This window comes from Peromyscus californicus, unplaced genomic scaffold (genome assembly GCF_007827085.1).
Source record: "Peromyscus californicus insignis strain IS unplaced genomic scaffold, ASM782708v3 Scaffold_4__1_contigs__length_199733344, whole genome shotgun sequence".
In the NCBI taxonomy this organism is placed as follows: Eukaryota; Metazoa; Chordata; class Mammalia; order Rodentia; family Cricetidae; genus Peromyscus; species Peromyscus californicus.
In genome coordinates, this window is record NW_026294562.1 from 192,083,616 (window position 1) to 192,106,523 (window position 22,908).

Consider the following 22,908-nt stretch of genomic DNA (forward strand, 5'->3'; position numbering starts at 1 on the left):
GAGACAGTATATTGTAATACTGAGGACCACAGTATTACAATATAGAGCTATAGATTATTTGTTCCTCAAGCATAATCTTGGTTGTCAACAATTATCTGGCATATGTTGGTTTAATGTATCAGATTTTTCTTGTACTATTGATGGTCAAATTAAAACTTTGTACAAGGATATACATAATATCTCTCAAGTAACTTTTATGAGCCCCTCGTGGCTAAGAAACTTTTATCCTTTCCTTGGTCCTCTGTTAGTTACTCTTATAATTCTCTTATGTTTGCCTGTATTGATTATACTAGCCATTGTCAATACATTCAACCAGGGCCTCTATTATGGCTGCTATTATTTCTTTAAAAACTTAGAAACGGGGAGATGTAGAGAGCATAGAGCCTGGTGCACACAGAAAAGCACTGGAGAACCCATGAAAAGTCAACATGCAGCTTACTTCTTCAATGGAATGAGGTACAAAACTGCTCTTCCTGGAACACTAGGGATGTTATTTTAAAACTTGGTTATCCTTTGGCATCTTATGAGACAGGCTCTGCCTTATCTCCCAGAATTTGTTTTTACTTATCTGTAGTAGCACAAGCCCATAGGGAAATTGGCTCAATACAGTTGCCAAGGCACACATATAACATACTTTCTTATGAGCCAACCTGAAGTATGCCTGAGAGCCTAGCAAAAGGTACCATCAGAGTTACTGGTCACTGCCAGAGTTCCTGATTATGCCCAGCCAATGAGGGATGACCATGCAATGCGACCAGATTAGGACCTAGCTTGGGTGCTGGGGGGAGAGAATTTAAGGCCTTCTCTATTATTGAGTAAACAAGCCTGCTATTTGCCTTCAAATGAGTCCCAGTGTCTATGTTGCCTTCTCATTCCCTCCCGCAAGGGAGCAGTTAGGATCGAGCAAAAACTGGCACCCAACATGGGGCTTCTGTTACTTTCTCTTTCCCAGTGCAGATTCTGGTCATCTCCCTCTTGTAAATCATGGTACTTGACAGAGCCCCCAAGATGGTGTGTTTTGGTGAAAGGCCCCTCAGTGTTATGTTCTTTTGGTTCCTTCAGCAGGTAAGTGTTGGGACCCATATTTCTTTCCTTTTGTGATGTCTGTCATGTTCGTCTACATGTGCCATTAAGAAGACACATTTTTTTGTCTTGGTTCACCATGCACCTCCACATAAGGAATGACACCCCAGGAGGTGGAACCAAGGCTCGGCAACCAAACACCATTTCTGATCCAGAGATACTTTATGGTTGTGGCCTAAAAAAACACAGAAGTCACATACTAAGCACAAGACATAAGGGTTCAATACAATTTTTCAGAACTGTTGATGGTCATCTTGTCTCTGACTGCTGTTTGCTTGCTGTTTCCCTCTAAAAGATGGGTAATCTTTACATCACTCCTACCATGTCCATGTCAGATATCTCTACAGTATCTGATGATGACGAGACAGTCAGTTTGGGCCCCTCGAAGTCTGTCAAGGGAACGTAGCTGTCATTAAGTCATGTGGTACTGCCCCCTCAACTCTACCACCACTGTGGGCAGCTTGCCTCCAAAAAGGTATTCTTGGGGCAATCTGTACCAGTACCCACCTGCTTCAGGAGGTGACTACTCTCCCATGTCACCAGGCATCTTACAACCCTCACAGCCTGCACAGGCCCATAAGACTTCCCACTGTGGACAGCTAACATACAAAATTTTCCAATTAAATCAGATAAGTACAGACGTTATGGCCTTTTGAGTATTTTTTGAAAAGGTTTGGCATGATATAAAAAGGCTGTTTGATCCCTCCTGCATTTTTACCTATGTTTTGATTGGCTGGGTGGTGCTTTTAATCTTTCTCTTTTTTAAGTGTCTCCTACAGCACATCTGGCAACAATGGATAGCCACTAAGGTGACTCTACAGGTGTTACTATCTCTTAGACATCCAACTAATAGCTCTCCACAGGATTTTATGCATGCCTGGCTTTCTGAAATTCATAAGGCTACTGACTTACCAACCCCACCTGGGTTGACTACCCAGGGATGATCTTCGAGGCCTGATAGTCAAGGATAGATAAGAGCTTGTTTGGCAAGCCAACCTAAGATAGGCACAGTCCAGTTGGTGAGCCCCCTTAGGCAGGGTCAACAAGGCTGGAGCATAAAACTCCAACTCCCACTGAGCACCCACATAATAAAATGAAAGGGTGGATATGAATTAGGCCTATAGGTTCAAGGAAAATGGCTCAAACCAGTTCCCAAGGCATGCACATAATGTACTTCCTTATGAGCCAACCTGGAATCTGCCTGAGGGCCTAACAACAGGCTCTGTCAGAGTTCTTGGTTGCTGACAAACTTCCTGATCATGCCCAGTCAATGACAGATGACCACGCAATGCCGCCAGACTGGGATATGCTTGGCTACCAGGAAGAGGGTATATAAGCCCTTCCCCATCATTGAATGAGTCTGCTGTGTGCCTTCAACTGAGTCCTGATATGTGTGTTGTTGATGCTATGCCTTCTCACCCCCTCCCCTGAGGGAGACATTAGGATCAAGGAACAATTATCCAAGACCATTTTTTGTAATCTTGAGCATTGTTTTTAGGCCATAAAAGCCTAAGTGACTTCTATGTTATCTTAGGGCCAGGCCAATCCTACCACCCACAGGCATTATTGCTGTGGGATGTTCTGTATGGCAAATGTGTTGCTGATTAGTCAATAAATAAAACACTGATTGGCCATTGGCTAGGCAGGAAGTATAGGCGGGACAAGGAGGAGAATAAAGCTGGGAAGTGGAAGGCTGAGTCAGAGAGACACTGCCAGCCGCCAAGATGACAAACAGCATGTGAAGATGCTAGTAAGTCACGAGCCATGTGGCAAGGTATAGATTAATGGAAATGGATTAATTTAAGCTGTAAGAACAGTTAGCAAGAAGCCTGCCACGGCCATACAGTTTGTAACCAATATGAGTCTCTGTGTTTGCTTGGTTGGGTCTGAGTGGCTGTGGGACTGGCAGGTGAGAGAGATTTGTCCTGACTGTGGGCCAGGCAGGAAAACTCTAGCTACACATTATGTTTACCTCAAGGAAATTCCCTAGACCCTAAATCTTGGGCACTATCTCTGAGTCAACAGTATCCATTCTTGTGAAAGTGCCATATATACTTTGTAAGAAATTGCAATGTAAACATGTCTTAAATTATTGTGCACTTGGGACTGAGTTCATTATTATCTGAAAACTTTTATTTTCCAAAAATTGTGCTGTGCTTAAATATGACTAAAGGAAAATGATCTGGGTCAGGCTCTGGAAATCTTGGTCCAGTATCAGTTACAATAAAATTGGGCTGAGCCAAGTTTCATTCTTGTCTTTTCGTGGATCATTTTTTCCCTGCCTGCTATAAAGCCTGCAGGAGAATCAATACAAACTGAGAGGGAAAATTACTAGTAGTATTTTACATAGTAAATTTTAATGATTATACCTATATCTGTGGAGCTTGAAAAAATAATTTAGTTGCAGATCACAGATCACATCTTCAGTCAACCTTTAGGTGATCAATAACCAAGAAGCTTTTTAGGATTAGTACTCACAGATCTAAGTAGTAAAACATGGAAGTTGGAAAGGAAGAAGTAACTGACATCAAAAAATTTTTGTGTCCAAAAAAGGAAAGAGAATACTGTTTGAAACATGAATATATATATCTATATATAGGTATATATCTATATATAAAATGTTGCTATATTATGTTTAAGAGAATATTCTGTCAACCAGAAGATGAATGAAAAAAAAATCAGGAAAAGGCCCAGTTCCTAAGATCAGAACCTTAGCAATAATGGTAACATATCTACAGCAAAACTGTGAGAGTGGAGCAGCAGGGCTACGGGTAAAGTACTCCAGGCAAGATGCTACACCACCACCACCCATTGGACTCAGTAACATACAAGACCTACTACACTGCCCAAACCTAGGCAATCTTTCATCCACCTTTGGCCAACCATGCCCCACAAAATCAGCAGCCCCTAAAGGCACAAGCATCACCTTCACCAAAAGAAGAGGTGAGTGACGGCTGGTCTCCCAGCTTAACTGCCCCAATCCCTAGGCCCTAAGCCCTAGGACATATGCCATCCACCTGACCTTCCCATCTCAGTCCCAGCAGTCAGCAGGTAAGATCCTGTGGGCAGACTGTTACACTACCACCACCATCCATTGGACCCTCTAACCTACAAGAACTAGTCTGCTGCCCAGATGAACAGAACCCATCATCCCACTGGCCATCCATACCCCACAAAATCAGTAGCCCCTAGAGGCACAAGCATCACCAGCACCAATGGGAAGAAAAGTCCCTATAGGAACAAGTACCACCTCCACCATTTGGAAGAAGAGTCCCTAGAGGCACAAGTACCCCGCCTGTACCAATTGGAAGAACAGCCAACAGTGGTGATATATAGTGTACCCTAATAAACTTGCCTGGGGATTAGAGGACAGAGTCAGCCACTAGATTAGACATAGAGGCCAGATAGTGGTGGCACACACCCTTAATCCTATCACTCAGGAAGCAAAGATCCATCTGGATCTCTGTGAGTTCAAGGCCACACTGGAAACAAAGCCAGGCAGTGGTGGCACATACCTTTAATCCCAGTACTGGGAAGCACACATGCCTTTAATCCCAGGAAATGATGTCTGGGCAGAGAAAGGTATGTAAGACGTGAGGAAACAGGAACTCACTCTCTTTAGACTGAGGATTTCGTAGAGGGTAAGAACATGGCTGGTTTGTTCTGTTTTTCTGATCTTTCAGCTTTCACCCCAATATCTACCTCTGGGTTTTTTATTAATAAGAGTGTTTAGGAATTCGTGTTACAGCCTACCTATTAACAGCCCTCTCAAATACCATAAGCTGATCCTATAAGCACAAGCAACACCCACACCAGTTGGAAGGTCAGGGTTAGTCAAAACCTATTCCAGTTGGAAGAAAAGACTCCACAGGCACAGGCACAACACAAAACAGTTGGAAGAACAGATACCATTGGCACAAATAAAGCCTAAAATAGCCAGAAGAACTGGATGATACACTGTATCAAGGAACCCAATGCCCCAAAAACCACAGGTGAGACAACTCTACATGACCTGACAATCAGCCAATCACCAGAGCCCTTGGCCACTCAGGGCAAAAGACAATAAATATAGATATTAAAAAAACAAAAGACCCATCCAACAAATCACAAGAATTAACACCTGTTCCTATAATTATCCCAAACTCAGATGGGTAAACGGCAGTGTTAAGAATATATTCAACAACATAAAGAGCAACATGGCACCACCAGAGTCTAGTGATTCTGCAACAGCAAGACCTGAATATCACACCACAGATGAAGTAGAAGAAAAAGACCTTCAAAATAACTTCATGAAGACAGAGGCCCTTAAAAAGAAAATGAAAAAGTTCCTTAAAGAAATGGAGGAAAAGACAAACAAAAAACTAGAAGAAATCAATAAATTCCTTAAATAGAACCAAGAAAAGATGAAACTGGTGAAAGAAACAGTTCAAGACTTGAAAATTGAAAGGCAGGCAATAAGGAAAACACAAATCAAGGGAATTCTGGAAATGGAACATGAAGGTAAAAGAACAGGAACTATAGAGGCAAGCATAACCAACAGATTACAAGAGATGAAGAGGAGACCCTCAGGTGTTGAAGATACAACAGAGGAAATGGATTCATCATTTAAAGAAAGCACTTTCTTTGTGATTAGGGCCTAAGCATTGTCAATAGTCCTGAATGAAGTATAAAACCATAAAACAGAATATCTTCAAATCCTATGATGAAGAGGTTGTCTGAGCCAGATGTGTTGGTGCAGTATTTAATCCTAGCATTAAGGAGTCTAGGCTTTGATCTACATAGTGAGTTCTCAGACAGTCGGGACAATAGACTGAAATATTTACTCAACAAAACAAAGCTTAAACCAAACAACACCAAGACAATTTAGCCATTCATCCATGGAAAGAGCACTCTTGTTGGACCAAAGAGAGAACAGAAAATTAGTCAAATTTCATTATATAGTTGAGTGAACAGGATTATTTTAAAAATGATTTCCAATTCTCTCCTAATCTATAGTACGTGTGTTAACTGTAAATATAGTTTGCCTTGCTTTTCCACATTCTAAGGTGTCATATTAAGAATTTAGAAAATGAAGACACATTTTGGAATGCAGCATTTATATTCTAGATCACATATGGTCCAGATGGAAAATTAATATGGAGTAAATATTTGCTCAATAAATAGCAATATTTTCATTATTATGGGACTTAGCAAATTATACTGTCAGATTCAACTAGTCTTCACTGGTTCCTCGTGGTACTAATCTCTAATAAACTCACAGTGGATGCCTAATCCAGGGACAAAGGCCACTTGTTCAAAAAGGCTAGTGATACAACAGGGGAGGTAGAAAGCATTGTTTAAATTCCAGTTTTGTAATTGCTATAATACCATGAGAACCATGTTTGCAAACAAGACATAATGGAAATCCTTCTACAGATTATCCTTCTGTAAATATTCTGGTACCCATAATATAAATAAAGTAATCCCAGTAAGTCCCAGGTCATATGATCTACAGTTTACTGGCATGTCTGGGTACCCACAACAGAATGTTGAAAGGGAGTGTCCTCCTACTCAACAACAGGGACAGACTGCACTCCTGTTTCAGTCCAACCTGCATATTTCCCAGCGCTGCAGCTCTACTGAGCTTCTGTTCCCCTCAAGGAACAGTTGACTCATGACTTCTCCAGGTTGTCCCACAGGGTGTCCTGCAGCTGAAGAGAGGTTTCCTATTTCTGCAAGATCCTGTCTGAGTCCTGTATGGTTCCCAAAAATGTAGCCCACAGTAGTCCCTCTGGGAATTGCATTCAGGCTCCTGTAATCTGGATATATCTAGGGGCTTCCAGAAATGAGTATGAATTTTCCCATCCAATAGAGCCGGTTTCAATTGCCATCACTCTTCTGATAATGTAACTGACCTTGTCCCACTAATATTCATCTGTTCCATCTTGTCCATGCTCTTTTCCACACAAATCAAGCATTCAGGGTACTCTGGACTTAATGTATACCTATTTGTCACATGCTTCCTGCCATAATATATAAGAATGGAGTGCATAAACTGTCAAAAATGAAGAAAGTATTGTGATGATTAAAAGGTGACCTGTCTTTTCATTGCACACAATCTTACAAATTTGCCACAACACCATAAATTCTATGCTGAATTAGAGTAAGGATCTCAAGGTCATCAGAGGGGCCTCGATCCATTGACCACCTGAACTGAAATCCCCAAAGTCGATCCACCTGATTGCACTGTTCATATTGCTAAGGGCCAGTACAGAAGTCTAACTTTCCACTGTCTCCTTTCTCAGGTTCAACACCCGTTGCAGCAGCTTTGATACAAAATGTCTATGACCATTTGAAACCAACAGCCCAAGTTTAACCAAGATTATACTAACCATGAGCTCATGTGTCCACAAACTCCAACACTGAAAGGCAAAATGTTTCCAAACAGTACTCTCTCATGAGTTGAATGAGACTTGCTTCTTGTATTAAAATCTGTGAAAAAATTAGGTAATGGTATGGTTTTGTACACTGTAAAATCCTGCTTGTCTAAGGTCTAAAATCTCTGAGCCTTCCTATTTTTTTTTTTTTTTTTTGGTTTTTCGAGACAGGGTTTCTCTGTGTAGCTTTGCGCCTTTCCTGGAACTCGCTTTGGAGACCAGGCTGGCCTCGAACTCACAGAGATCCGCCTGGCTCTGCCTCCCGAGTGCTGGGATTAAAGGCGTGCGCCACCACCGCCCGGCTGAGCCTTCCTATTTTTAGTATGAATACAATGCTTTGGACTAAGAATAAATATTTTTCAACACTTTTCAGTATGTTTACATAATCTTTCAGCAAATTTTTTGGGGAATATGTAAGGTAACACAAGCATGGATATTGTGTCTAGTTCATAGGTTTTTCTCTTAAAATCTTCATAGTTCCATGATTTATACAGACTGACCGATCCCTGACATTAAGCTGAAAAATGAGTCCTTTGTAATGCTTTCTTAGTGATTTATGTTTCATGATTAATTTTCAGGGATATATATAATATTAGCATTGATTAAATGATTTAACAAAAAGAAATGAAATTCAGTTTATTCCTTGGGGCATGTAGAATGGAATTTTAAGGTACAGTAGGACAGGAGAACACCACAATGTTGTATATTATTAGGCCACTGGTAGCCTTATTTTGAGGGTGACTGGAGTTTGGTTGAATCATGTTGGAAGTTCAGAGTCATGTAAGGAAAGAGCCCAGTTTGGATGATTTTTATTTATCCAGTTTGTAGCTGTATTTTATTTGTTCTTTTATAGTCCTATATCTCAATCCTCCTTGAATTCAAGGAAGACAACAGCCTTTTCTCTTAGGCTCTCCATGTAGCGGTGAAACTAATTAGTCTTAATAACAAAAACCCAGAGACAGATATTAGGACGAAAGCTGAAAAATCGGAGAATCAAAGCATCCATATTCACTTCTTACCTCTCCAAATCTTCTGACTTAAAAGGGGAGGAAGGATCCTGTTTCCACTTACTTTACATTCCTGTCTCTACCTCCCTAGAGCTGAGATTAAAGTAATGATCCCAAGTGCTAGGATTAAAGGTATGAGCCTCCACTGCCAGACTCTTATGGGTAACTAGTGGCTAACTCCACCATTTGATCTCCAGGTAAGCTTTATTTGTCAGAACACACAAATATGTCATACAACACCCCAAGGCTTTATATTCTATCTGTGTGGAGCACTTTTAACTTAACAAAGTACTATTATGGTACTGAATCTAGAGCAATGAGCAAATACAATCTAACCTACTTTACTAACTCAAATGCTTTCTGATATCTATTTTCTGTTGTACAGCAAGTTTGGGGAAACAATTGCTTAAGCACATGTTTAGTGAGACACTTTTACTGGGGAGATGCAACATACATGTGCAACTACTCACTCAACAGGGAACTGAAAAGAGAACCACGTCCACCCTGTTGAATCAATGAGCTTTATTAGGGTTAATACAACGAATATCGGGAAGTAGTTGCTTACTGAGCACAGGAAATCAAAAATAGTTGTTATCATGAAGTTCTAACCCAGCATGTGATACAGCATATACATACAGAATAACAGGAGCACACTGCACATCTGTAAGCATATGTACTACTTAAAAAACATCCTATCTTGGTGGATCATTTTGACAAATCCTATTCAAAGACTAGGATCTGAGTTTCTTCATTTGATTTAAGCATACTGAATCCTGTCAGTTTCAGGGATTTCTTGAAGATTTTTTTTGAGGTGTATATTTTTGACTTAGTTCCTATAAAGACACATGCCTTCAGTCTCAAAGAAACTGCTACATAACAGCATATTCTCCAGGTTTCTGTGTTTTATCTTCATTATGAAGCATGTAAGTTTGCATAACTACAAAAAGTTGTAATGAAAATTTCCCTACATTTAAACAAAACATCTTCAGAATTTTCCTCAGTATAAATTCTGGATGTATTCTAAGATTTGAACGTTACTGAAAAGCTTTCATAACTTTCTTATGTTCATAATTAGACTTGAGAGACAGTAAAGGCTTTTCTTCATATATAGTACATAGTAAACTTTCTCTCTTGTATAAATACTTAGATATGTTCTCAGGATGATTATGTGGCAAAGATTTCTTGCATATAATATATTGTAAGGTTTCTTTGTGTATAAACACTCTAATTTCTTCTAAGAGATGGGGACATATGTAAAAGATTTTTCACATCCAATATATATGTAGGGTTTCTCTCTTTTATGGATTCTCTGATGTTTTCTATGTCTGAGCAACTGGGGTCTGTCAAATTCACTACATTGGTAAGGTTTCTCTCCTGTATAGATTCTCTGCTGAGGTCTAAGATAGCCTTTCTTGCTGAAGGATTTGTAACATTCATTAGATTTATAAGGATTCTTTCCTGTATGAATTCTCTAATGAACTCTAAGATGACCCTTTTGGATAAGGATTTGTCACATTCACTGCATTTGTAAGGTTTCTCACTTGCATGAATTCTCTGATGATTTCTAAGATAGCCTTTATTGATAAAGGATTTGTCACATTCACTGCATTTTAAAGGTTTCTCTCCTATATGCATTCTTTGATGAGTACTATGAATGCCTCTATGAATAAAAGATTTCAGAATTACTGCATTTTTAAGGTTCTCTCCTGTATGCACTCTCTGATGAGTACTAAGACTGCCTCTTTGGGTAAAGGATTTATCACATTCACTGCATTTGTAAGGTTTCTCTCCTATATTAATTCTCTGATGAGTTCTAAGATTCGAGGCATTGGTAAAGGATTTGTCACATTCAATACATTTGTAAGGTTTCTCTCCTGTATGCATTCTCTGATGAGTACTAAGACTACCTCTTTGGGTAAAGGATTTACCACATTCAATAAATTTATAAATTCTCTCTTGTATTCAGTCTCTGAGTACTAAGACTGCCTCTATGGGTAAAAGATTTATCATATTCAATACATTTGTAAGGTTTCTCTCCTGTATGCATTCTCTGATGAGTACTAAGACTGCCTCTTTGGGTAAAGGATTTATCACATTCAATACATTTGTAAGGTTTCTCTCCTGTATGCAGTCTCTGATGAGTGCTAAGACTGACTCTATGGGTAAAAGATTTACCACATTCAATACATTTGTAAGGTTTCTCTCCTGTATGAATTCTCTGATGATTACTAAGACTGCCTCTTTGGGTAAAGGATTTATCACAATCACTGCATTTGTAAGGTTTCTCTCCAGTATGAATCCTCTGATGAGTTCTAAGAGATGAGGCAGTAGTAAAGGATTTGTCACATTCAATACATTTGTAAGGTTTCTCTCCTGTATGCAGTCTCTGATGAGTACATAGACTGCCTCTATGGTTAAAGGATTTATCACATTCAATACATTTGTAAGGTTTCTCTCCTGTATGCATTCTCTGATGATTACTAAGACTGCCTCTTTGGGTAAAGGATTTATCACATTCACTGCATTTGTAAGGTTTCTCTCCTGTATGAATTCTCTGATGAGTTCTAAGAGATGAGGCAGTGGTAAAAAATTTGTCACATTCAATACATTTGTAAAGTTTCTCTCTTGTATGCAATCTCTGATGAGTACATAGACTGCCTCTATGGGTGAAGGATTTATCACATTCAATACATTTGTAAGGTTTCTCTCCTGTATGCATTCGCTGATGAGTATTAAGACTGCCTCTTTGGGTAAAGGATTTATCACATTCACTGCATTTGTAAGGTTTCTCTCCTGTATGAATTCTCTGATGAGTTCTAAGATGCGAGGCGGCAGTAAAAAATTTGTCACATTCAATACATTTGTAAAGTTTCTCTCTTGTATGCAGTCTCTGATGAGTACTAAAATTGCCTCTTTGGGTAAAGGATTTATCACATTCACTGCATTTGTAAGGTGTTTCTCCTGTATGCACTCTTTGATGAGTTCTAAGATTGTCTTTCCGAGTAAAGGATTTGTCACATTCACTACATTTGTAAGGGTTTTCTCCTGTATGACTTCTCTGATGAATTCTAAGACTGAATATCCTGATAAAAGATTTGTCACATTCATTGCATTTATAAGGCTTCCGTCCAGTATGATTTCTCTGATGAGTTCTAAGATTCATTTTCTGGGTAAAGGATTTATCATATTCACCAGATCCATAAGGTTTCTTTCCAGTACAAATTTTCTGATGCAAATGTCTTTTAAATTCTGATTTCTGGTAAAAACACTTAGGATAGTCTGTACGTTTGTAGGATTTTTCACCACAATGGAATTTGCAATGTACTTCGAGTTGTGATAAACGTGTAAAGGATTTACTACATTTTGTACATTTATAGGGTTTCTGTCTAGTATGAGCTCTCTGATGTCTACTAAGGCTTGAGTCTGTCTTGAAGCAGTTTCCACATTTCCGGCTTTGGTATGGTTTCTTTCCACTATTGGTTCGTTTCAGTGTGAGTTTATGTTGAGACTCAAAAGATTTATCAAACTCTGTGTTTTTGTGTTCTTTCTCTCCTGTGTGGACTCTTTGATTTTGACCTGGAAAATTGCCACAATGAGGGAAAACAGGAATTAAAGCATGAGTAAAAGATTTAATGACTGATTTGCCTTAAGTTTTCTATCACATATAAACTTCCAATTCTCAGGAATAGAGCTCTCACCAGATGTCTATTCCATCTCACATCATTAAAATGGATGCTCAGAACACCTGTCTGACCCAGATCAAACCTAAAGGACCAACTGTGGCTTTCTCCTTCTTATCTAAACTGTGATAAAGCAATAATTAGAGGAGTACCCTGAAGGATCAAATGAATAATGTTTATCTATTTTCCTGTATATGTTTTTGAGACACAGCCACACTGGATAGCTTTGGTCAGCTAGGAACGCATTATATAATCTGGGTAGGGATAGAGCACAACGTATCTTTTTTGCTTCTGAATTAATACAGCTAGGATTCAAATCATGCTTTCTCGGGGCTAAACATAGAGAACATATCTCAAAAACTGAATGAACAAAACAAACAAAAACCCATGGAAACTATAAAGAGGTCCATTTTGTTTGTTTGTTTGTTTTTTGAGACAGGGTTTCACTGTGTAGCTTTGCGCCTTTCCTGGAACTCACTTGGTAGCCCAGGCTGGCCTGGAACTCACAGAGATCCGCCTGGCTCTGCCTCCCGAGTGCTGGGATTAAATGAGTGTGCCACCACCGTCCGGCTTAAGAGGTCAATTTTTACTTAAAAGCTCCTTAACTATAAATATCAGAAATTGATTTATAATTAAATCTAATAGTACAATTACAATATTCCAATTATTGTTTGTACTGCAATATATTTCCACGTTCTGAATATTCAATTGTCTTTGAACTTTTAAGTTTTCTTTAAAAACTAGGCAGGAGGAATGGAGAGATCACACAGAATATAGCATTGTTTATGCATCTATAGAACAGAGAAAAATGTAAAGAAGGCACCATGAAAAAGCTATGTTGATAACCAGAGTTTTCCTTATTTCTGGGAGTGTCTAGAAAGGTCAGAGAGATTACATATAAACAAAGTCTGTAAATAAATATTAAATCAGGAATTCTAGAGAAGAGCATTCTTACCTACAAACACTAGATTGTTGTAATTCTCCAACATTACATCCATGTACAAAGCCCTCTGAGCACAATCTAGACATTCCCATTCCTCCTTCGAGAGATCCACAGCCACATCCCTGAATGTTAACAGACTCTGCAATAGAAAAATACCTATATACCATTGCTGCTGTACAACATGCATTCTTAGGTAAAAGAGCTTAAAGAATTAGAGACACTTCTGTGACATAGATGAGGAATGGCAGTTGTTCAAAGACAAAGTTTTCTAGCATGGCTGCAGAAATGTGTTAGAGGTTATTCACTGCTTCTCTTCCAAAGACAATGTAATGAAAGACTTATTACATGGTTTCCATTCTTTTTGGTTTTTCAAGACAGGGTTTCTCTGTGTAGCTTTGGCGCCTGTCCAAGAACTCACTCTGTAGCCCAGGCTGGCCTCAAACTCACAGAGATCCGCTTGCCTCTGCCTCCCAAGTGCTGGGATTAAAGGTGTGCACCACTACAACCCAGCATGGTTTCCATTCTTTAGGTCTCTATCCTTCATGAATTTGCTGATGTTTTCTAAGATCTAAGCAGCAGATAAAAGATGTGTCAATCACTATATCTGAAAATAGTCTCTGCTTTCATATTCTGTAATGACTTTAAGTCCTTTAAAATGTAGTTTGTTTCCTATCACCCTGGTGGCACTACACAGCAGATTTTAACCACAATTCCATGGGATCCCATACTCACTTCTGAACTATACATACATAGCACACACTCATATGTTCAATTATACCCACAAACATAAAATAAAACTGAAGTTTAATTATAGTATAAGAGTAAAATGGTCATAGTCAATACTGTATTTTCTATCTCTGTGAAAAGAAGATGACATTAATAGTATCACAATCAGCAAAATTTTAGGGAATATAACATACATGTGAGGTCTATATGCAGGAATTTAGCTTTATGAAGCATGTATTAAGATCAAATAGGATTCCCAGGGTAAATCTCAGATGATTAACTTATGATGAGCAAAACTGAACTGTGCTTCCAAATTCTACAACTACAGACACTGTATTGATCCTATCTGTAGCTGGGCCACATCATACTATATTCTAACATGGTCCATTGAGATCGTGAGGCATAGTTACAATGCCTTTCTAAAACCAAGATATAAAAGGTGTAAACTAGGATACTACATTTTGCATGTGATCACAGACACATCAATTTTATGGAAGAAGCAAGGCACTTATTCCTTCCATTATCCATATTCTCTAAGTTGCTGATATATTTACTACTGGGATTCAAGACAGTGAATCTCTTCTAATTGTACTTTTCCATAAGTTGCTTAGTGATGTCATCAAAAAAGTCCATGTATTTGCATGTCCATGTTGATACAAAAGGACACAGTCTATCCTATGTAAACACTGGCCATCAATATAGTCTTTGAGTATAATTTGCAATATATTCTCTTTCATAATGGCAGGTCTTTAGTCTATGAAAATTTATATCCTCAAAGTAAAACATGGAGTGAAAATATAAGGAAAAAGGGCTGTGCTATGTATGTGAAAGATCTACAGACTTACTCTTGATTACCAGAGGGAAAAAAAGAAGATAAATCATAGAAAACAAATACTTTAAATAACATTACCAGAGGTAGAGAATTAAAGTCTTAAATGGTTTCAATAATTAAAAAAAAAAAAATTCAAAAGATGTAAAGATGACACTGACCTCAGGAGCATTTATCAGAGAAGCATTCATTCTTCTTGTTACTCTTCTCTGAGTTTCTATCTCTGGAACAAAATCTGGAATTCTTGCTGAAATTTCACATCAAGGTATCAAAAATACAAAGCTAAAATTAATACAACTGTTTTATGAACAATGCAAAACCACATAAAAAGACCCCAAAATCAAAATGATACCAGAAATCTTTTCAACATTTCTATAGACAGGAGAGTATAGAAGGATATAATTAAGCGTGGAGAAAGAAAATGGCTATGAACCTTATCATTGCACCCAAAAATATCAGTTCCTAAAATTAATGGAGAAGCAAGGGCACATGAAGGAAGTTTATGAAATAACAAAGGTCATGCACCTAAGCAGCACTGCAGATCACAATCAGAGGCAATGTATACACAGAAAAATTAGAGTGGAATTAGCCATGATGACACAGCAATTAAAGCATCTTACATGAGAAATCAACAAATGGAGAGCTGTGAAGAACTAGACTATATCCGACACACAAAACCAGTAAACTATAATTTCTACCTAAAAGGAGATAAATTAATACTAGCAATCTTACCACTAAGAATACTAGAAAGAAAGAATAAAGGAATGAATGAATTTACATAATACCAAATCCCTCTGATAAGAAAATTCCAGTAAAAACTGAAATGTCAATAGACAAACTTCAACAGATTTTATGATAAACTTCTAAAGAAAACAGGAAGAAATGGAATACAGCTCAATATAGTAATGGGCAGGTCTGTCACAACAAGATCAAGAGTAAAGAGAAAAGAAGAACAGTATTTGCAGGAAAACTATAAGGAGAAGAAGATGCATTCTCCCCAGTCTTATTGATTCAAGTACCATAAGAGTGAGCTAGAGAAATGTGAATAACAACAACAACAAAAAACATCATCATCATTGTAAAAATGTAAGGCACTCTTTAAAAACCAATTTAGATTGTAATTTAGTTTTAAAATAAAAAAGCAATTAAAATATGAAACCTGGGGCTGGAGAGATAGCTCACAGTTAAGCTCTTATTAGCGAGGCATGGTGGCACACATCCTTAATCCCTGTACTTGGGAGCAGAAGTAGGCAGATCTCTGTGAGTTCCAGGCTAGCCTGGTCTACACAGAGAGTTCCAGGATAGCCAGGGCTACATAGAGAGACCCTGTGTGGAAAACAAACAAACAACAGCACTTGTTATTGCTCTTCCATAGGACCTCAGTTGACACCCCCAGCACCCACATGAGAGCTCACAACTATCTGTAGCTCTAGTTCCAGGGGACCTGTCACCCTCTTCTGGCACCTGGTGCACAGACTTATGTGCACACAAAACACTCATGCAAATAAATATTTTTTTAAATGAAAAAAACAAAAACAAAAATTAATTAAGGAGGAATAGGTACGAAAGAAAGGCACAAAGGTCCTTTTTAATGATGATGTGATCATACACACTTCTCCCTACCCTGTGTATTTCTGGTAAATAAAACAAGCTCTCGTAGTCCAATGTTTGTTACACATAATGGTAAGAAACTTAGAAACCTGTTCTCTATAATTAGCTTACTGACAGGGCAATTTGGCCAGACCAAGAGTCTCTGTGGATAGATCACAAACAGGATTTTCACAGTTAGATGTAAGGACAAAATTACAAAGTATCTGGCTTTGTTAAATCAAGGTCCATGAGATACTGAATTGCCCTGTGCTTCCAACAATGGCAGCTGATAATGAGACTCACAGTGTTCATCTGTTCTGACCCTTTAGCAATTAACACTTTGTATGATACAAGATATCAGGCTCAGTTAACTACATGTCTATGTTTAAGTCCTGATATTTACATGATTAACAGGAAAAAGCTGTTAACCGACTAACCATGTCCAGAGAAAAATAGCTTTATGCCTAGTTACAGTGAGAAAAGCTACATAGATGGCCAGAATTACAGGGAGATGGCTGGCTTCATAGCACTGAACAAAAAAGTTACAAGGTTTCCTCCCTGCTCTGGCTGCAGGATAGAAAATGTATTTTTAAATCTGACATGTTTTTTGTCTGCCAGCCAGCCTTTGGCAAAAGCACTGACGCGATCAATGCTACTCGTTTCCCCTTCTGATTTACACAGGTTGCCATGGTTACCCATAGACACCACTCTGTCCATCGGTTATTTGCATATGGCTCTCTCCTGTTCTCTCCTGCTGGAAGCTGTGAAGGGAGAAACTGACAGTTCTGCCACATGTTAGCCTATAATGTTAAATACACTTAAGAAATGCAGAGTACACGAGTTCTTTACTTCTCTCAATAGTTTAGCCTTCTCCCCTTGTAATTCCTTAGGCTTATCTCCTTAGGAATACAGTGTAGAGGCAGAAACCACCCCCTTTATACCCACAGCTGCAGCCACCCACTATCAATAGCAGGCAAGCTCTTATCACTTATACAAGGAATGCTTTGTGACACTGAGAAGAGTTTTCAGTAACCATTTTTACTGACTAAACTTTCTGTTAAATGTGTATATAAACTGTGAAGAAAAAGCTGACGAAAAGTAAAAGAGCATGACCCAAACAGTTCATAGATGTGGAATGCCTTTCTGTATGCTGTGAATATGTGTTGATAAATAAAACATTGGTTGATAAATAAAACTTCATTGCTCTATGGCAAGGCAGCTTAGAAGCAGGTGGAAATCCAAGGGATAAACAGGAAGAGAGACAGGAAGAAGGTGGAGAGAGATGCCAGCAGACCGGTAAAGCCATGGAACATGTGGCAAAACATAGATTAATAGAAATGGATTAATTTAAGATATAAGAGCTAGATAGCAAGAAGCCTGCTATGGCCATAGTTGGAAAATAATATAAGCCTCTGTGTGTTAACTTGGGTCTGAGCAGCTGCAGCCCGGGCGGGACCAGAGAAACCATCTGGCTACAGTTCGTGTGTGAATTTATTCTATTATTACCCCTAAGATAAAAAAAAAAAAGTCCCAAATTAGTCTTCAGTACACTATGGTTTATTCTACAAACCCTGTGTGTATAGTCTTGGAGCTGGACTCCATGGCATACTTTATACCAAAACTTATAGGACACAATGAAAGTGGTGCTAAGAAGGAAGTTCATAGCACTAAGTGACTATATAAAGAAATTGGAGAAATCTCATACCAGCAACTTGACAGCACACCTAAAAGCTCTAGAACAAAAGGAAGCAAGTTCACACAAAAGGAGTAGATAGCAGAAAACAAAGTGAAGACTGAAATCAATAAGATAAAAACAAGGAAAACATTACAAAGAATCAATGAAACAAAGAGTTGGCTGTTAATGATACGTTGCAGGAGAGATCTTCGCAGGTTGGGTCAGGGTACCCCAGGGGTGAGGGAAACAGGCCATGCAGGCGGCAGTGGCATGCTACTCACACGATGCACACATGCCATCCACGTGGAGAGTTTTATTATTAGAGGAGGAGGGGAAAGGGAATCGAGAGATGGAGTGAGAGAGAAAGAGAGGGAAAATGGAAAGCAGAGGTGTGCACTACATCATGTTGAGAAAGAGAGGAGGAAGAGAGGAAGACAGGAAGGGAGGAGTTTTTCTCAAAGGAGTCTTTTATGTAAAATGACATCAGGATACTGGGCAGCCCCAAGGGAATATTCAGAATGCTAACATTGGTTCTGTAGGAAAATCAAAAAGATAGACAAACCCCTAAGCACACTAACTAAAAGATGTAGAAATTATGTCCAAATTAACAAAATCAAAAACGAGAAGGGGGACATATCAACAGGACAAAGGAAATCCAAAGAATCATTGAGTCATTGTTTAAAAACTTGTAGTCCAATAATTAGAAACTAGAAGAAATGGGTGGTTTTCTCAATAGATACCACGTACCAAAGTTAAATCTGGACCTACAATTTAAATAAACCTATAACCCCAAAGGGAATAGACACAATCATTAAAAGTCTCCCAACCAAAAAGCCCAGGGCCATATGGTTTTAGCACTGAACTCTCTCAGACACTCAAAGAAGTGCTAATACAAATAATCCTCTCATTGCTCCACAAAATAGAAACAGAACAGTGCCAAATTCATTTTATGAGACCACAGTTGCCATTAAACTGAAACCACACAAAGAGTCAACAATGAAAGAAAATTACAAACCAATTTTCCACAGGAATATAGATACAAAAAATACTTGCAAACCAAATCTAAGAACACATTAAAAAGATCATCCACCATAATCAAGTTGGCTCCAATGCAGAAATGCAGGGATGGTTCAACATATGAAACTCTGTCAATGTAATCAACCCACCAGATAAACTAACTGAAAGGGAAAAACAAAAACAAAAATTCATGACATTATCATTAGATACTTAAAAATTCTTTGACAAAATCTAATGCCCCTTCATGACAAAAGTATTGGAGAATTAGAGATACAAGAGACCTACCTAAACATAAAGGCAATAAGATGAAGAGAAACTCAAAGCAATTACACTAAAATCAGGAATTAGACAAGGCTGTCCATTCCCTCCATATCAGTTCAAAATAGGACTTGATGTTCTAGGTGTATCGATAAAACAACTGAAATAGATCATGGAGAAACAACTTGAAAAGAAAGAAGTCAAGGTATTATTTCATATGTTATGATAGTATGGCATAGATGACATGGCAATCACTGCTGCTTGACAAAGTTGCTCCATTAAAGCAATGCAACCCTAATTCTCCAGCACTTTTTTACTTTCATTTTTGATGATTCTCAACAACGTGTTTTGGGAGTTTCCTTATGCCTCTTCCTTTATGAAAATTTGTGTGCGCTTTGGAGAAGGACAAAAAAAGGTATGCTATGGCAGTCTCTACAAACAAAATAATTCTTTGAAAAATTATCTACCACCATGAAACCATATAGCATGATGATTCTGCCTGCACACAGGAATTTACCAACTGGGTACACCTGACCCCAAGGATGAAAAGCATACAATACAGATCCAGAGCCTGAGGCCATTAAGGGCAAGAGTTCAGTTAATAAGCATAGAGTGTTCAGTTGGAACCTTCAGCTTACCCCTGAATGATCAAGAAAGCCCCATTCCTGTCTCTTTCTCTCCAAACCATACCCACTCAGAGTCTCTGAACAAAGGAAAGGTGCCAAAAAGCCCAGTTCTGAATTCTTGGCTGCTACTACAGCTTACTCCCGAGGCTGATAGCCAGCAAAGTCCCTGCCTAATGTGCTCACTTCTCAAGCATACTTGGGTGAAACTCAGCTTGTGGTGGACACATCATCACCCCTTGTCTACAACCTAAAGTTTCCCTGCTTTTGTTTGTGGGCACGAGAGAACCTGCCTGGGAGTCACTTTGCTCAAATAAACCTGTTAACTTTTTTTTCAAATCAGCTTGATCTGGCTTACTGCATCAGTGCAGCAAGCTATTGAATGTGGTTCTGTTCTTTTCTCTCTCTCTCTCTCCTTGGTTTTTTTGTTTGTTTGTTTGTTTATTTTGTTTTGTTTTTGTTTTTCAAGACAGGGTTTTTCTGTGTAGCTTTGAGGCCTGTCCTGGAACTTACTCTGTAGATCAGGCTGCCTCTAACTCAAAGATCTGCCGGCCTCTGCCTCCCGAGTGCTAGGATTAAAAGCATGCAACACAACCACCGGCAATTGCTCAGTTCTTAAAAACAATGCCATCATGAAATTTGCAGGTAAATAGTTGGAACTAGAAAAAAAATCATCCTGAGTGAGGTAACCCAGACCCAGAAAGACAAACATGGTATGTATTCACTTATTAGTAGGCACTGGCTGTTAAGTAAAGGATAATCATTCTACAATCCACAGACCCAGAGAGGCCTCAAAGGGGGATCAAAGGGGGAACACATGGATCTCCCAGGAAAGGGAAAATAGATTTTTCAGGTGAACTAGGGACAGGTGGGGAGGTGAACAAGAAGGATCAGGTGGGGGTGGGGGAAAATAAGTACTGTGAGAGATGACTGGAATAAGGGGGGGATTTGTGGGCAATGTGAAAACCTAGTACAATGGAAACGCCCTGGAACCTACAAGAGTGATCCTATCGAAGACTCCTAGTAATCGAGAAACCACCAACCTACAATCTATCCTACCGGCAAGATGTGCTAGGGCAATGGTGGTACAAAAACTTGTGGGAGTCCAACCAATGACTGGTCCAACTGGAGGCCAATGTCATGAGTGGGGGCCCATATCTGACACTGCCTGCATGGCTGGGAACCAGAGGCAGGATAGCCCAGAGACCTCAAATTGAACCAAATACAACTGGCATAAATAAATAAATGAATGAACAAGCAAGCAAACAAACAAACAAACAAATAAGTTAGTTTGTGACATGGTTCCCAATGACATTCGGCTTTACTCATTTATCACATTCTGCTTTACTCATTGATTGGTGCCTAGCCTGTCACTAGACAGATGGCATACAGCAACTGCTGGAAACTGACAGACCCACAGCCAAACATTAGGTGGAGGTAGGGAACCTCTGCAAAAGAGGAAGGAAAGATTTTAGGAGCCCGGGGGTGGAAGGGGTGTCAAGGACACAGTAGAACAAAGCCCATAGAATCAACAAAGCACAGCTCATAGGGGATCACAGAGACTGAAGCAAAAGTCACTGACCCTGTATGGGTCTGAGCTAGGTCCTATGCACATGTTATAGTTGTGAAGTTTGGTGTTCTTGTGGGATATCTCTATCTTGGGCTGAATTTTTCTAGTTCCAACTATTTAGCTGCAAATGTCATGATGTCATTGTTTTTAAGAACTGAGCTAGGTCTTATGCATATGTTACGGTTGTGCAGTTTGGTTGTTCTTGTGGGATATAACTTGAGGGGGTATCTCTAACTCTTTTGCCTTCTCTTGGGACACATTTCCTCCTACTGGTTTGCATTCTGCAGCTTTGATAGGAGAGTTTATGCCTAGTCTTATTTTAACTTGATAAGCTACATTTGGTTGATATCCCTTGGAAGCCTGTTATCTTTTTTTTTTTTTTTTTAAGGAAATGGAAAAGTAAATATGGGGGAAAGGGCAGGTGGTGTGGGACTGGGAAAACTGGAGGAAGGGGAAACTATGGTAAGGTTGTAATATATGAGAAAAAAATAAAAAAAAATGAAATAAGAAAATCAATCTTTTAAAAATATGTACACCTAATATGCACTACACCCCTTCTCTGCCAAGTCAATGTTCACATTCAAATTACTCTATAATGACAAATTCTGGAGAAAATACACAAAAAAGAACTCAGAGGCACTGTGTCTGTAGGAATCCAACTTACTGCAGCCACCACACAGGTCAGCATACAGCTTCTTCAACAATCACATAAGCAAAAATTCTCATAAGATTTAACTACACTAAACACGTGGTTCTATAAGAAATAACTATAGTACATTCTTGCAAAATTGAACTACTCACTGACAAACATGCATGTGAATAAAAAAAGCAAAATACACATATTGCATGTGAACAATGACACATAGCTTTCATGTTCTCACTAAAATATGGAAACTAAATTGAAAAGGGACTTTATGTTAGATAAGAATTTTAAGCAATTCATTTAAACAGGAATGGGGAATTTTTGCAAAATAGGAAAAATAATGCTAAGTTAATATGAAATTTTGAGATAGCACAGAGTTCAAAAACTTTCAAAAGAGCAAAACAACGTTTCAAAAGCTATTAAAATAAATGCAATAAAAACAACTGTATTGCTTAAAGAATATCAATAGGTGACATCAATAGGATGATAAGTAAGACAAATTTAAAACTCAGTGGAAAACACTACACAATTTAAAACTCTAAGCAATTCTTATCGAAGTCCTGATGACATCATTTTAGGAAATGGGAAAAGTGACCATTAAAGGAATAGAATCTGAAGAATCTACCAAAAATATCAAAGGTAGAAGATCTGGATATAAACCTAGTGGTACCTATTTTCCTAACTTTATAACATGCTAAAACTTAAGTGAAGAAAACCATTTATATTTATATGAAAACACAAATGAGATGAGCACTGGATGTGGATGTCACTATAGACATGCACAGTCTAATAAATTATATTTTTTTCATAGTTTATATTTTAGATAGATACATAATCTTGAAACACTT

The 22,908-nt window shown here is 38.6% G+C and overlaps 1 protein-coding gene across 3 annotated transcripts in view; it reads right to left on the reverse strand.

Moving 5' to 3' along the window:
• LOC128124472 (zinc finger protein 420-like) overlaps positions 1-22,908 on the reverse strand; it is a 50,572-nt gene that overhangs the window by 11,886 nt on the left and 15,778 nt on the right. For 2 of the 3 annotated variants that reach the window (XM_052760784.1, XM_052760785.1), the window contains exons 3-5: positions 14,846-14,931; positions 13,142-13,268; positions 9,014-12,082 (exon numbers count right to left, since the gene is read on the reverse strand). In XM_052760784.1, coding sequence (XP_052616744.1) covers positions 10,449-12,082; positions 13,142-13,268; positions 14,846-14,931 — 1,847 coding nt within the window. In that variant the 3' untranslated portion in view covers positions 9,014-10,448. Of the gene's footprint in view, positions 1-7,454; positions 7,555-9,013; positions 12,083-13,141; positions 13,269-14,845; positions 14,932-22,908 lie in introns of those variants that run through there. The other variant, XM_052760786.1, reaches the window with a different exon arrangement.